The 16,704-nt window shown below is 37.5% G+C and overlaps 1 protein-coding gene across 9 annotated transcripts in view; it reads right to left on the minus strand.

Moving 5' to 3' along the window:
• Trps1 (transcriptional repressor GATA binding 1) overlaps window positions 1–11,460 on the minus strand; it is a 237,673-nt gene extending 226,213 nt beyond the window's left edge. For 2 of the 9 annotated variants that reach the window (XM_058585693.1, XM_058585689.1), the window contains exons 1-2: window positions 9,714–10,193; window positions 8,817–8,940 (exon numbers count right to left, since the gene is read on the minus strand). Coding sequence is in view for 1 of the 9 variants with exons in the window: in XM_058585691.1 (XP_058441674.1) it covers window positions 9,714–9,723 (10 nt within the window). In the remaining 8 variants the exon portion in view is untranslated. Of the gene's footprint in view, window positions 1–8,816; window positions 8,941–9,713; window positions 10,194–10,375; window positions 10,879–11,314 lie in introns of those variants that run through there. The other 7 variants (XM_058585690.1, XM_058585695.1, XM_058585694.1 and 4 more) reach the window with 7 other exon arrangements.
• Window positions 11,461–16,704: the final 5,244 nt, after the last annotated feature.

The raw sequence follows: 16,704 nt of genomic DNA on the forward strand, positions 1-16,704 counted from the left end.
AGTTTTCTAGTTGTATTTCCAAATGCCAAATCAACTCACAGGACCTTCCTCTCCTGAAGGAACATAGCACAGTAGCCTACCAGAAGCTAGAGAAGACTTTTTCGTCACAAGGAGCCAGGAACTATGAGTATGACCCCAATGGAGTTTATTTAGAACCCCCAAGCGCCACAGGCAAAGAGGCCAAAGCTTTCCATGTTAAAAGTAAGTAAGTAAATAAATAAATCCATATGTAGCGATAGTTCTTTACATGATTATGGGTTGTACAGTATCTTAGTCCCCCTTCTGTTCAGATATAGGTACATATATATCCTTTTTAAAAGGAACTAAAAATGTAGAAAACAACAAAAAAGGAGGAAAACTTGCTTGAAGTAATATCTGTCCCCAATTCTCCATTTCTAATCATTATAGGTCTCAGTCTTACAATTTCATTAAGGCCAATAATACACTGAATTACTGAGGCAGTGAGAAGAGCAGAGATGAACAAAATTCAACATTAACTATGAGAAACTGAACTATTTACAGAGTAAAAAGTGCAAGACACATACACAAGTAAATACATGTAACATGAAAGGGTTAAGTGTGTGACAGCAAACATGCACAATCATGCACAGACTTCCAAGTAAAATGTGTACAACAGGATTTTTACTATTGGTCTAAAATCTAAGTTACAGCTTTCTTTCAGATTATCAAAGTACGAAGAAAAAGTAAAATACGTTGTACATAATTAGGGCATTCTTTCAACAGTATAAATTGTCTTAAGAACAAGACATTTAAAAATAGAATTAACATGATAGGATACAGAATAAAATAAACAGTTTATTGTAATTGAGGTTTAAATGACAGTGAGTTCCTAAAAGTAATTTACCACATCTTACACTCAGAGAATGTAATAGAAACACATTCTAAATGCAAAGGAGAAACACCTCTTACTGTTTGTTTATAAATCACAGAAAATAATACTTCATATAAGTTCTTTGCTTAACTGTTCGCACTGGCTATTTGTACCTAATTTTCCACAACTTTCCTTGGTTTGCAGAACTAAGGAGCAAGTTTTGCAATTATCTCTAAAAAGGATATCCATCCAGTGACAATCATAATCACTTTTACTTATAATTATTTATTAACAAATTCAGCAACCAAATACAATACGATTTTAAAAGATCTCAAAGATACATAAAGAAATAACTGGTTTTACTTTCTGCAAATTTTCAGTAAACTAGGTTAAAATTTAAAAGTTGATAAAGTATTATTAACAATTCAAAAGTAAACTAATATGTTGAAAAATTAAGTAACATGGATTATTAAAATTAATACATATGCCCAGCCCTGAGCCCACAAACTGAAAGGTATCTTTTAGAAGTAAAGTGAGCTAATTATCTCTCAAAAATATTTAATGGCATCCAAATTAAAGCAAAAACAAATGCCAACGTCTCTTAGGAACTTTTATATGTTCAGAACTACCTAACAGTACTGAAAGACAAGTAGGCTGATGTATTTATTTCTACATCTTGCAGAGCTAAAGATGATGTGTGGATAATGACATCAGAGAGTGCACACAAGTAGAATTTGGTTTTTAATTTGCCTTACCAATCTCACTCTCATTTCAGAACTAAAATGGTAATTAAATTAACTCTCAAATAGGTGTTGGGATGCACTAAATAATTTCAATTTACATTAGAGAGACTCAGGTCATTTCAAAAAATATGTAATATGGTAAAATTCCATGTAAAGCCTGTAATGCAAAAATATTCTATAGGAGTGAGAACACAAACGAGTACACGTACATGGGCATACTTAGGTATTATAAAGTCACAAATTCATATGCTGCCTTTTGCATAACCCAGAGAGAAAAAAAAAGCCAACCCTGAATTAGTAAGGCTTAATCTCTCTGTATATGAACTGCATCATGTAATAGAAAAATTAGATTCCACAAGCTAACTTCTGCCACACGTATTTACACTATTCATAGGACTATCTAAGTTCCTGTAAAAATACAGAGAAACTGAAATGGTGATTCACAAGAATTAACAAAAAGCTACACTGCATGTTATATTATGAATCTTCCCTGATTTGTAAGCTTCATACTCTGAACAAATTCTACAAGGTAAAACAGCTCTTGATCAAAACACTTTTTATCTATTGCTATATATAAAATATACTTAGAGTATAAATAACAATGTGATGTCATCTATCACCCTATGTTGGTTCACTATCATTATAATATTCAATTTAATTATATAATAGTAGTAATGTTTTTTAAAACTTGGGACATGTATATTAGATAATATAAATGTTTATTATTCCTTATAATCCTATACTACTTGCTATCATGAATACAAAGTAATTACAGATAAAGTAATTATTAAGGCAAATAAGAGGACCACGCTTCCTTCAAATTAAAGAAAAAGAAACAAAAAATAAACTGTGGACACTTGTATATTTCCTTCTAACACTATCTACTATAAAAGGCTTAAACAGCAGACAATGAATCATTTGTTTATTCAAGTGTTAAATAAATTGCATATATGTTAGCTTCTGACTTACTTAAAAGTATTTGGAACATTTTCCAGAGCCTATTTTGACTGTGTCAATTACCTAGATACCAAAGTTGTTGTACTGTGTTGCTTGATGAAATAGGACATACAGCAACCCTCAAAACCAGTATTACAAGCCTGGCAAATAGCATCACATTTGGGTGACGCACAGAATCCATCACCCTAGGGAAAAACGCATAGGATCATAGTACAGAGTCTTTACATGTTCCATATTATTTCTACATAACGTTTTGAGCTGATAGAATTGTGAACTATAAAGTGCTAGTCCATAAAATGTATATCCAGAAACAGCACTGTCACTTCCCTGCTCCCTTCCACAGAAATGGAACTTTTGAAAAATGATCTCAGAAGCAGTTCTTAAAATACACTGCATGGGGGCATTTTGATTTACAGCTTTTTCTTCTTTTCAAATTTCTTAGTAAATTCAGAGTATATGTAAGTATTATGATAACAATGGATTCACAATGTTAAACCGCCATACTCACTTCAAACTTCTAGATCGTATAAAGTCATGTAGCTCCTTAAAAGATTCACATTTAAAGCACAGAGTTTCTTATAGCATATTAAAGTCCACCGTTAAGGTGTACCTAAGCAATATTACATGCACTACATACATAAAACACACCTAAAGTAGCATACATATATGACCGCAGTAACTTAAACGCAGTGCTATCCTGATACCTCAAGCACTTGCAGGTATTTACCCTGCTAGAATTCCCTTCATAGGTAGCCCACTACTATTAAAACATTACACAAATCAAAATACATTACCTTTGTTCAAATAATACTGCTGTTCATTATATAACATAAAGAGTCATCCTTAAGCTCCCAGGAACCAAGATAGTGGTGGATTCTTGGAGCAGAGGTGGTGCAGAATGGTTTGAGGCAAAACCAAAACATATTGTTTAAGTAAACCTTAAGGGGAGGGGATCATATGCGCAATTGATGGATTTTTTTTTTCTTGTATCATCTTCCACAAAGCCTCCCCCAACCCCTCCCCACCACTCAACAGTAAACAAACTGCTGATATTAAAGGACCATAGCTGCAAATACCTCCCTCTGCCTTTTTTCCTTCTTCCTAAACTTTATTACTCTCCCATAAGTTTTGAAGTAACAAACCAACATTCATTAAATAAAAATCTATGGACAGACATACTCATAACTTGATATTTATGTTTGAAAACTTTGTAAAGAAAATTAAATAAATCAAGACCTACTCCAAGAAACTTCCACTGCGCTGATATGAACAACACACAGCTCAAGTTCTTTTAAGGTTTTCCTGACAAATTCGTAAGTAAAAGAGCAGTTAGCAAAGATGGAATACTTCAGATGGGAATAAAGTCTGCAGCTTTCACAGGAAAATCTGAGAAGCACATCAAGTAAATCAAAACTGTTAAATATCTAAGCGGAGAACACTTGAAGGGCCCTAAATATGCAGAATGCTTTTCATAATTATAAAAGCCTCGAAGAGTTTACTCCTCCTCTGTGCAATGCTGAATTTTCAATATGTATTATTCCTTAAATAAGCTCTGAGTAAGGAAGGGGGAAAAAAAATCACAGGAACAAATTCAGGATTAAAAACAAAGTCCCAGATAAGTAATCGTAAGATTTAGACCTCTGCAAGCATTCAAATCAGAAATGTCGATACTCAGTTCTGACCCACCAAATGGGATGGAGGGCCCCATTTCTGGGTGGAGAATTTTTCCCGAAGGAAGGAAATACTGGCATAAGTCTATTTGCCCCCACAAAAGATTTTCTTGCCTGCCAATTTCGGAAGTTGCCCGATGTCAATCAACATCACCAAGATGTCTCTTAACTACAGAAAGTTCTCTTTGCCTTGTCAGAAAGAGAGAAGACGACTATTTAAAAAAAAAAGAAGAAGAAGAAGAAGAAGAAGAAGAAGAAAGAAAGAAAGAAAGAAAGAAAGAAAGAAAGAAAGAAAGAAAGAAAGAAAGAAAGAAAGAAAAAGAAAAGGTAACTAAAAATTACTGCTTGATAAATAGGGTTAAAAATATCATGTAAAATTCTAAGGGAAAAAAAAAAAACTCTAGTCGAAACACATGGACCCTTAAAACTTATGTTTTCAATCTAAAAATGCATTTTGGTAGTTTCATCTATTTTCCTTCCTCTGCACATAAAAGTGATTAATGTCACAACTAAACTTCCACATTTTAGGCTCTTGCTAACAGGTGTGGCATTCTTTATATACACTATTCATCGACCTTTTGCCAGTGATAACCTTACTTAATCTCCATTGAAACAAAACCAATGTTTTTTTTTCCCCAAACAAAAAAGAAATAAGGGAATGCAAATACCCATTCTCCCCAAAACCCAAAAACTGTTTAAGTTACGGTAACCTGAAATGCCCAGCCATCACAAAGAGCAATTGGAGAACTCCAGCAGTGCTCAGCAGGAAAGATTTTTAATAACAGATTGAAAAACAAGAATAAAAATAACTGCATCAACAGAGCCTTTCTTCCTCAGGCCACAAGCCCGTTCTTAGTTGAACTTTTTTCTTTTTCTTAAAAAAAAAAAAAATGGCATTTTAGCCACTAAAACCAATCCAGAACATTATTAAAAGTTAAAAGCTACCAATTACTTCTGTCTGTTCTTTTAAAGCAAAGTTTGGCATTACGTCAGTTGGTTTAAAGAAAACAAGAAAGAGAGAGAGAAAGAGTAGGAGAGAAAGTTTCCTACTTGTATAAACTAAACCACCAGGGAAGGTGTCTAGCCACTTGTGAAGTATTTACTGCAGGTTTTTAAAGAGATAGAAACATTTTAAAAATTAAAAGATTTTTATTATTTTTAATAAATCGTACTTAAGAATGACAAGTCTATCTTTAATGTCTGCTCTGGGATGTTTTAATGTTATCTGCATTTCAATGATAGCTTTGAATCAGAAAATGATTTCCAATGATGCTTCAAACTTGAAGTGCATAGATAAGTTCATTTCTGTTTTTGCTACTTGGATTTGTGCTCTTGGGGGAAAAGTGGGATAACAAAAAGTAGACAGCCCTTCTATAATAGCCACTATAATTGCAGTCACTATCACTAGTCAGGTTTCTTCATCTAACTAACTTAACAATTTAAATAATTTCCTCCCAAGATCCATCCCTAAATTCAATAACAAGAGTTTTCTTAAGTGCAAATATCTCTTTCTAACCTAAATCAAATTCTACATTATTACACCTATCAAAAAACCAAAGACCAACAGATTCAGTTTTCAGAGCTATGAGAGCCACTGTGTGATATGACAACTCAAAAAGTGACCATAATTATAATATCAAAGGCATTATTTATAAAAATCAAAAATAATAGAATATTCTATACAAATTAATGACTGATTTTGGATCCACTTACACCCAAGGATAAATTTTTTAAAGCATTTATTCTCTCTATAGCACTGTTTGTTACTGAACAGTACCATAAAACAATACTTGATATTTCAACATATTTACTTTAATCAACTAGTTAAAGCTTTTAGGAGACAAATGATTTTGATAATTATTTTTAAAGCTGCCCAATTTTTAAAAATATAAAGTGTATTAGTCTTTCTCTAATATATGTGACCATTATAAGTACCCTAAGAGAATTAGATTAAATTTCTGCTTGGCAAAGGCTAGAGGAGCGTCTTTATATTAAATCTACTGGGGAGCTCTAAAATCCCATAAATCATAACTATTAAAGTAACAAAGAATTCACTTCCTTCTGTATGATATCAAAAGACAAATATAGTTATCCCATAGATATACAACCAAAGTAAAACCAAGTCTAGATATGCTGTTATTAATTTCCCCAAATATCAATAACTAGTAAATCAGGAAGATAAATGAGTAAACAAGACTCAGAACTAGTCATCAAGGGTATTAGTAGTCATAACCAGCAAAAGAGGAAGAAAGAGAAACCTCTATTACCTGGAAGCTTGACCAAGGATGAACAACAGAAAATAAGCCCATAAAACTTGCCTGTTTTTATCAAATTGATTGTAACTGTGAGCTGCAATATTTGGGACAGAACTGTCTGAGTTTATAGTTTTCTACGCCTGCCAAAAACAGATGCAGACTACCACACTAGCTGTCCTGTGGAAACTAAATTAAGCAAAGGCAAATATCAAGTGGAAAGTTGTCAGTCTGTTGAATGAATGGCTTCATTTTACACACTAGAGAATATCTTCATAAGAATATGTTTTAATGTAAGCCAGTCATTTTAAGTGCATTGCTTATTACAAAAATAATAATTTTCCTTTAAATCAATTATAGACACCTGCCCATAACCTTCTTAAAGTCTATTTTGTTTTATACACAACAGCATAGTGTTGTAAGATGATTGTTCGCCATCAAAGGGAGTACTGAAGTAAAAAACATAATAATAATTTTTAAATCCGCATAGCATGAAAAGTGTTTTAAAAGTCAGTTATCACCATGGATCCCAATTTCAAAATGAAATAAAGTTCTAGTCCAAGAACAATTTTTTGCAAGTCCTTTTAAAACTTTCAGTAATGTTTATTTACTTCAACAAAGACGGGAAGGCAAGAGTTTATTAAAATCTAACACCCTTTGGCTTATTTTTTAGTTAAAAAAAATGCAAAAGTCATTAAATTAAAAGTGTGGTTTCTATCTCCGAACACATATGCATACACATCTCATCATCATCACAATAATAGAAACATCATTGAAATACTAGATCCTAAAAGCAGCTTTTCCACAGATGCATTCGTCTCCCTGTTTTGAAGGTTTTCCTTTGAATGAAGATCTCCTTATGTGTATTACAGAGACCTCCACTGTGGAAATCAGAATAAATTCACAAGTAGTATATGACTTAAAAGAAAAGTAAAAATAATACTGAAATATGGTAGGGCCACATATAACTGACTTATGAATGTGCATACTGATTTGGATCCTAAGCTGTTTTATAAGCAAGTGGGTAGAAAATTTTTTTTAAATGTAAGTAGTCGTCAAATATGCTGAGTTCTGAATTCAAACCCAGACTTCACAGCTGCTATGACACTTTCCTCCTTTTCTTTAGTGTTACCTTTAAGACACAAAAGACAAAATCTAAACAGTCCCAGAGACCCTAACAGCATCTAAAATTCAAAGAAGTGACAAACTATGTATTAGGCACTTGCTGTGTTCCACCATTTATTTAGAGAGTGTCAGGCTTGGTTATTATGTGTGTGAAAGCGTTCTGCACACACATATCCTAACTTACAACAGATAAATCAGGAAGCCATAAACGGCAGCTCACAAATGGTAAATAAGACTTTGCCAACAGAGTACTAATGAAGCTTCAGAATGCCTTACATTTAGAGAAATCAAGTCGGAATGTTGGCACTATAACTCTATTCCCTCCGCGGGTGTTTTATTTTCACATTATTAATATCCAGAAATAATCATTAAACTTTAGCACGTTATTGGCCCTGACTATTTAACTGACTAGAGATGTTTTTATCCAAGGGTACAGCTTTAAAAGGAAGTTATGAAATCTAAGGAGAGATAAACGCTAAGAACTATATGTTTAACTTCTTAAGATTCAGCACGTCATTAATAAACTTTCACTTAAGGTAAAAAAAAAAAATCCTCATAATGTTGGTATCATTTCCAGACTGTGCTGTCAGCATCAGAACTTACAGGAAACGCTTCATCTTCCCATACAAACCCTGTATTTATTCACAACCCTGGCATACTTGGGGTAAGGGGGGAAAAAAAGCCCACATGATTATTTTAGATCCTTTGCTTTTTCACATTAACCGGTGGGATGGCTGAGAACGTCTGCTAGGCAAATGAGCAACATGTAAGAAACTTAACAGTGAGCTAAAAAACTTTCATTCTCATTTTGTCCACGTCAAGAACTGAACTGGCTGCCCGCATTACTTTCCTTTACTGTCCCTGGCATTTTTAACTCTGGCAGCCTTGTTTAAATGATCAACTTTTCCTAAAACCAGAAGGAAAGAAACATGATGCCAGCCAGATCCATAGGTTTTAGCTTCAGAGCTGGAGGACTTTGAAGAGTTGTTGGAGGGTTCCTATTTTATTTTTGCTTTGAGCCATCAAATTTAGCCAACAACCAGGCCTAGAATTATCATTTCTTATAATTTTGTCTCAGGCCCTATCTATATTTTGCTTTTGTACTTATTATCTCTCCCCAGCTCTTTCCTGTTCACCTGGTAGGTTTACAAAAGTTCAATGAATCTACAAAAGTTCAATGAATCGGCCTAACTTGTCTCGCATTTGACTACTCCGCTAAGCTTCTCACTTCACTTACCTTGCTTAAACTCTAGCCGTGATTTTCCAAAATAGGATAAGGATGAATATTCTATAATAATTTTGATTCATCAATAAGATCCATCGCTCTTACTCAAAAACTTTCAAAGTATCAATTCTGGGGCCTAAAAAGATATGGGGAAGTAAAGCAGGTCCTAAAATTTAGTAAGTCCAAGATTCCCTCTGAAACCCCACCAGTCCTTGTCGCCCTCTAACTTAAATTGCTTTAGAGTCCTAGGGCCATAAAACAGTTACTGACTTCCCTGGGGGAAAAAGGGAAACACCACTATCTCAGACAGGTACTAAACAAAAAAGCTTTTCCAGCCACAAAAAAGAGCTTTGCACTTCAAACAGCTCCCACCTCGCCTCACCCTCAAATTATTCATGGGGTCCTATAATCCTGGAGTTATTTGGAGGGACAGCGGTGTTTGCCTTGGCCTTTCAAAGATGCGTTTCAGACTCTACAGCCCAAACAGGAACTAGACAGAAAGCAAAGCTCCTGTCCGCCTGGATGTCCCACCGCTGTCAGGCATTTAATCACCGGCCAGTGTCCCCTGACCCGCGCGACACATGGCGCATCAACCGCACCGCAGAGGAAGTCTTCCCCTTCCTCAGCCCCTACGGAAGCTCCCTGGCTGCAAGGCCCCGCCACATGGCACCGACAGGGCACAGACCCCTGGGCCAGGCTGCCCTGTGCCGCTCAGAGGCGGGTGCATCAAGGGGATGCGACACCCTCCTTCTCCAGCCCCAGCTGGGCCTTTAAGGGAAAAAAGTTTGAAGCCTGGCTTTGCAAACTCTTCAAAGCCAAAGCCAGTCCTGTGCTATTTCCCCACTTTGGGGACCACACGACGGCCCCTTTCTGAGCCCCTCCCGACCCTCCCAAGTTTGCCCAACTTACTACTCTGCATGCCGGTGCCTAGTCTGCTCCCCGCTTGTCAGGAGCCCCCAGGAAACTTGCGGCGGCGGCGGCGGCGGCGGCCCCTCGGGTCCAACCACCTCCAGCTCCTCCGCTGCGCCCGGTAGGAGAGAATTAAAATCAGCCAGAAAGAGACAGCGAGGGGGAGTGGGGCTGCGAGGGGGAGGGGGCACCGGCCTGAAACTTCTTTTTTTGGCAAATGGGGATTTGTTTTTCCTCCTCCCCGGCGGCTGAACTTGACCCTCCTGACTCCAGGGGCTACTGCAGTTTGAAGTCGCTGGTTTCCAAGGCTCAGTCGCCTCAGACCCACCAAAAGGAGGAAAGGAAGCGGGGAAAGGAGAGCAGAAGAGAAGAAAGAAAGAAAGAAATCACACGCGCAGAAAGGAAGAAAGAAAATGCATGTGAAACCCGAGAAGCCTGCGCTTGGCTTTCTGCACACTCTCCCTCTGCTTTTTTTTTTTTTTTTTTTTTCAAAGAAAGTCACTTTTAATTCCCAGGGCTCCCCGCTCGCGATCGCCCACATTTTGCGCACACACGCGCGGGCGCAGCACTCGCATCGCGGCGCCCCGAGCCGGGCGAGGGCAGCCCGCGCCCCCCGCGCCCCCGGCCCCGGCCCCGCGGCCCGCCGGGCCTCCCCTCCTTACCTGTTGATTAATCGTCAAGAACACCCTCGGCAGCCCGAAAGATGGTGGCTCGGCGGCCAGAGCCATGAACCGTCTTCTGTTGTTTGCAGAGTTGATCTTGGATTATGGGGGGGGGGAGAAAAAGGTCTTTCCTGCCTCCCCCCCTTTCCCTTCCCTCCCCCCCCCTTAGGAAAAAAAGAGAGAGAGAGAGAGAGAGAAAGAGAAAGGAAATAGAGCAAGGATGTGCCCGGTGCCGGGTGGGAGAGGGGAGGGGGTGTTGTTTTTTGTTTAAAAAAAAAAAAAAAGAAAGAAAGAAAAGAAAAAATAGGAAGGCGAGAGAGCGATCGAGAGGACGCGAGGTCTGGAGAAACGAGCAGCACCAAAAAAGAGGACGCTTGAGATTGCAGTGAGATCGGGTCTTTATCAGAAATGTTATCGCTTGTCAGGACCTCAGTCTCCGCGCATTACGTCAGTTTCAAGACACCAACACTATTAATATCAAAGGAGCCTTCGCGGAGGAAAGCGCCACCCCAGACCGAGCTCCCTTAAAGAGACAGCGCGAGCGCGCGTCCCCGCGCCGCCGCCGCCGCCGCCGCCCCGCCCGGCCCCGAGCACCCGCCGCCGCCGCCCGCCGGGACCGGCCCCGGCCGCGGCCAGCCGGCTGCGCGAGAACTTCGCCCGAGTCTGAGCGCCGCAAATGAGCGCGGCGCGGGGCAGGGGCTCGGCCACCTTCCCGCCCCGCCTCCCCGCCGCCTCCCCACCCCCACGTGTGAACGTGCGGGCTGGAAAAGAAGGAAAAATCGGAACGCTTTGGGAATAAAGCGATAAAGACGAGGACCTACCTTGGGGGTGTGGGGGGTGCGCGGGGGGCAGGCAGTGCGTGGCGGCCAAGGCGACGTTCCCCAAACACTCTGAGATGCTGTCCTGAACAATTCAAAGAACTCTTAAAAGTGCTCTTACCTTTTCGGTGGTGACTTTCCCTCGCCCTCTCAATTAAACGACGCACGGTTCCTGTGTGCGTGTGCGCCCCCTCCCCCGCCCTTTATCTGTGGCGAGAAGTCTCGGGACACCTCGTCGTCGGTGGTCAGGGTTTCCCATGTTCTGATGGCAAGAGAGCTGCAGGAGAACAACTTGAACTCTATCCTGAGTTGGAGAAGCGCGGACAGAGGTTGCTATGGTTTTCTGAGCTGAGGAGAAGGCAGAAGCTCAATGGGTGCTTTAAGGGGGTATCACAAAATAGATAGAATGGGAACATTATTCAAATACTGCCAGATTCATACATGCTGCTCTTTGGGGTTTTAGTGGCAGATAAGGAACGCTGAATTTGGCATGACATTCTTTTTCCTACTTCACATCTCCAGATTTTCTCATTAAGAGAAATTGCCTCCACATAAAGTTTACTGAAATGAGCGGTGTTTTTTGTTTTTAACTTCTAAAGATCAACAATGCATAAAACATTACCATGACAGGATTCAAAGTATAGGAGGTGTTAAAAACCAAGTAAACATTTCTTGGGCATTTGGACTTCTTTTCTTCAGTTGGGTGACTTTAAGTGGCATGTTTTTCCTTTGGTGAAAGTCAGTTTAAAACTAATTTTGTGCTAAAACGAGAAACATCCTTCTCTAAACTACAGAATGATTAAAATTAGAATTTTAGAGAGGTACAATCATGAATCTGTGAGCTGAAGATGAAGTGATTTCCTCCGAAATATTTTTCACTAAATGATTCTTGCATCTTTTTAGAGAAAAGATGAGTATATTTGCGAAACATACTATTATCAGGGATTAAAAAAAAAGCCATATCATATAAAAAATTGAAACAAAATATGTGCTTTCAGAACCTTTCCCTTTTTTTCTGTAAGGTCTTTAATTCTTCTTAATATACCCAATCAGACAGATATGTGATTCCTTTCTGTAGCACATTTATTACAGAAGTATTTTGGTAGCATGCTTCATCTACTCTTTGTGAATAGAAAAGCAATAATTCTTTTGCAATAGAGAAACCAGGCAGGTGAAAGAGTAGTCAAAATACAGTTTCACAATGAGGCAAACAATATATTCCCTAAAGGAAGAAGACAATGAAACTCATATGCATAGAGTTATTCATATGTTATCATCAATTTAAATTAATTTGAGAAGAGACTTAGATTTATGTGTGTGTATATATATATATATATATATATATATATATATATATATATTCCTGCATGCAGGGAAAATTAATATCAAAATCTTCAGTAAATCTCATAGTCAACTACTATGACCACCTGCATATTTCCACACTGGAGTCATTAAATACTGTCCACCCCCAATTTCCCCTGTAAAAAGTATTCCTATATTAAATATAGACCTTTTATTTTCTTTTTTAAGCCATAAATTAAGTTGCTGACTTTTATGGAAATATGCACGGCACATTGAGACACAATTTTATTCAGAAAAATAATAAGGATAAGAGTGAAACATTCTTTAGCCATGACTAACTGAAAATATTAGGTCAAATAAATTTGGAAACATGTATCTGACTAGTCAGACTGTTTGAATTTAAAGGGTTAAAACCACCTAAAACTGTTGAAGCTGGTATCTAACTGATAAAATCTGTGGCCATAGCATCTTAGAGAAGTTAAATAGTACAGTTATTCAGAAGGATTAGTTCTCTAATCTCTTCTGCTCCCCAAGATTTAAGTGACATTTTAAAAGGGGAAGTGTTCTTCCTCTCAGTCACCCTCAAATCTAAAGCAATCGTCAAGAGTGTAAATTTACTCACATGAAACAATCATTGATTAAATTGGTTCAAAAAATTAAATTACACGCTTTTGCAAGCACAAAACCCTTGAGATGGCTGGTGTTTTTCCACCTGTAATAATACAAAATCTGACCATAAGTGTACCCAAAATTATATATTATCTGAAAAAATTAAAGCCAAAGGTCTAAGGATGAATTATGTCCTTTAATTGAAAGGATAAAGTTACATTCCAGGTACTGAAGCCAACAAATTCATGGTCACTTAAAATTTTAATGAATGAAGTTTCACGGACACAATTTTGCTAAAGTTTGCCTGAGAAATGAAGAATGTCTTCATGTTACTTTTTTGTATTTCAAGTTTGAATAGAGCAGATCAAATGCTGTCTGTATCAATCCGTTTACATTAACCACAAAAGATCTGTAGAGAACTTAATAAAAGCACAAATATTTTTGTAATTTTTTCAAGCAAATTACTTATTTATTTATGAAATAATTTATGAAGAAAATTTTTACCTCATGCTTTAGATATATTACATATGCTCTTGATTGACACAATATGTTTAAGCTCAAAGGCCCTCATAGCATTTTTTAACTCTAGTAGGAATATTTCAAAACAACCAACTAATACATGAGGTCATAATTGTTTGACAGTTGTTTTTAATATATAAAATAAGTTATGTATATTGTTTTCCTTCAAATGTTTGTTGATTTGTTTTTCCAGTCCTGACATTTGCATGGCACAAACTGAATTAGGGGAAATATTAAAGATTTATTTACATTTATTATCTTCTGCTGTCAAACATATGCAAAACTCTTAAAACCATTACCTTCTTTTGCTTTTATTAGCAATGCATTTCTGAACAATGGAGCCTGGATGTTAAAATGACAACCTGTGCTTTTATAAGGCGCATCAGAAAATAAAGAAGAAATTAGCAGAAATAAAAAACACAAACAAAAGGAGAAACTTTCAACTAAAATAGTTTCTTTATAATCTTTCATAGTGCTTTGAATTATGGAATACCTTCATAGCTGGACCACTGATAAAACAGTTCCTCGAACTGTATTGGGCTTATTATTTAACAAGATGACATAATGTACTCTGTTTTATTATTTAAACATTCTTTTCCCCCCTTTTCTTGTAGTTTATTCAGAGGAGATACAAAGAGGGATTAAGAGTTAAGCACAGGCATACTTGTTTTACATTTTCAACCTTTTAGCACATAACTTACTTACAGCTCCAGTGCCTGTAATCACAATGATTTTACCTGATGGAACACGTATTTCAGAAATGTAATCCAACTGTTTACCCTAACACGCCATAAATTGCAATTCCTTTTAGAAACCTCAAAGATTGACAACCCTTGGTCCTAGATGCCGACTGCTTTAACACATACTATCAAGAAAATATTTATGCATTATTTGCTCTCAAGTTAGTACTACCTCATGTGAAATGGAAGATGAGTTTGCCTTCCAGGACATCAAAAGCCATTATTGAAGTACTCTGCCCTCCGTGGTGAGACCTGAAGTAACAGGCATTAGCAGACATGAACTTCTCTGAGTCTATTCCTTCCCCCAACCACACAGCACACAACCTTTAAAAAAAAAATACTCTTCTGCACAAATTATGATCATTTTCCAAACTACCTATTGCTCAGCACCTCTGGGTGAATTTATTAAACATAATTCAGCTTTAAATAGCCTGTATCTGGTATTCAAATTCACACTTACACTTGCCAATCCTCTCCCTGCAATATCAGGCAAATGCCTAGTTAAACAGATGGGCCTTGCAGCCCACCCAAAAAGCCAACAAACATGAGCTTTATTTAATTAAAAAGGGAAACAAATTTCTGAGGTGTAGACACATACACACACACACACACACACACAACACTCCTTGACTAGAGTGCCCCAGAATAAAAATAACAATTCTTGCTTTTTCGTTAGGTTTTCTGAATGTCCAACTATATACTATTCTCTGGATTGAAAGTAGAATTAAATGAGATCACTCAATGCTATATATTCAAACTCAACCACTCTGGGAAACAGCAGGACTCTTTCTTTCTCAAACAGAGGAGAACATTTACATCCAAAATGACCCAAATCCAACTCTGATCTTCATCTAACCCTAAAAAGGAGGTGTTTTCCAATTTTTTCCTCATTTATAAGCTCTGCCCCATTATCTTCTCTTGCTATCCTTTTTCATCCCGTGGACTACTTTAAATCCTATGTAATTAGCTCAGTTGTACATAACTAAGTTCAACATCTGATTTTACCTAAGTTTCAGACTGGAACACTCTCCCAGTAATTCAAATATTCTATGATAATAATTAAGGACAAGGAGGCTATAAGAGAAAGAAAATGGGAGGAGGAAGGAAATAGACAAGCCCCATCTCCGTCAAAGAGGTGAATCATCCAGATCAAAAACCTCAGACTTTGGATATGTTTGGCAATACTCTCTTCCTTGGGCCCCACATCCAATAGATTAACTAGTGTTCCCACTGTTCCTTTTAAAAAGACTTTTGTACCTGTTACCACATTTCTTTCATCCATACAGACCCTTCCAAATTTAAATGTTGTTACCTCTCCCAGGATGTCCCATTGAGATTTCCTAGCTCTCTCCCTCCATTCGTTATAATACAGAGCTAGCAGATTCCCTTAGACTGTCTCCCTTCTGCATTTTTGACTCCCTCCTGACAAAAAAACACCCATGATTCTGCTGCCAAAAGAATAACCCCAAAGTGCATAGTGTATTCAAAGCTTCCTATAACCTAGTCCAAACATGGCCTCATCATCAATCCTTAACATTGGCCATTCTCTTAACTCACTGACTGACTCACCATTACCTACATACACACAACATTCCAGAATTATCTTCTACTGACTTTGCCACCTCACCTGGAAGGTTTTGAAAGGCTTTTCATGCCAACTCTCCATCTGAACATCCTTCACTTCTTCTAAGGCCAAACTCAGATTTTACTTTGTGCAAGGTGCCTTCCTGAGTTCCAAACAGAATCGGCAGTACAGGTACTAAGCTGCTATCACTAGCTAGGGATTCATCCTAATGACTTGTATAATGTTGTTTGTTGACTCCCACCCCTGCTAAATTGTAAGATTCTTGAGGGCAGAAGACTATGAAATCGCAGGTACTCAATAACACCTGTTAAATTGAATGAAGATCAGTACCACCTCTTTAAGTATTATTTGGAAACATATAACCCAAGTTTCAAATTCTCTATGTAGTGTCCTCTCCCTCTCCCTCTCTCTTTCTGTTCTTTTTCTTTAATACATATGGGCTGACGCATCATGTGCCAATTGAAGTTTCTGGGTGGTCTTCATCTCGGCAGCATATTTTTGGCAATGTATCAGAGAAGATGTTTGTCTTCCTCTGAAATATTGTCCTCATTATCATTAAGTTTTGGTTCATGATTCCATGTTGCTCTAAAAATAGTGAATTAAATGATTTTTAACTAAATCCTAGGCATTAAAACATGGGAGTAGAGAAAACAAGACCAAAAGCTAGAATTTTTTAGATAGGAAAGGATTATTTGTAGTTTTAGACACCAGAAGTGCAAGTTAAGAAAGTAATAAAGTTGATTTAGGGACAAACAG

This window comes from Marmota monax, unplaced genomic scaffold (genome assembly GCF_021218885.2).
Source record: "Marmota monax isolate L192 unplaced genomic scaffold, Marmota_monax_Labrador192_F-V1.1 WCK01_AAM20220418_F8-fsc00003, whole genome shotgun sequence".
Taxonomy (NCBI): domain Eukaryota; kingdom Metazoa; phylum Chordata; class Mammalia; order Rodentia; family Sciuridae; genus Marmota; species Marmota monax.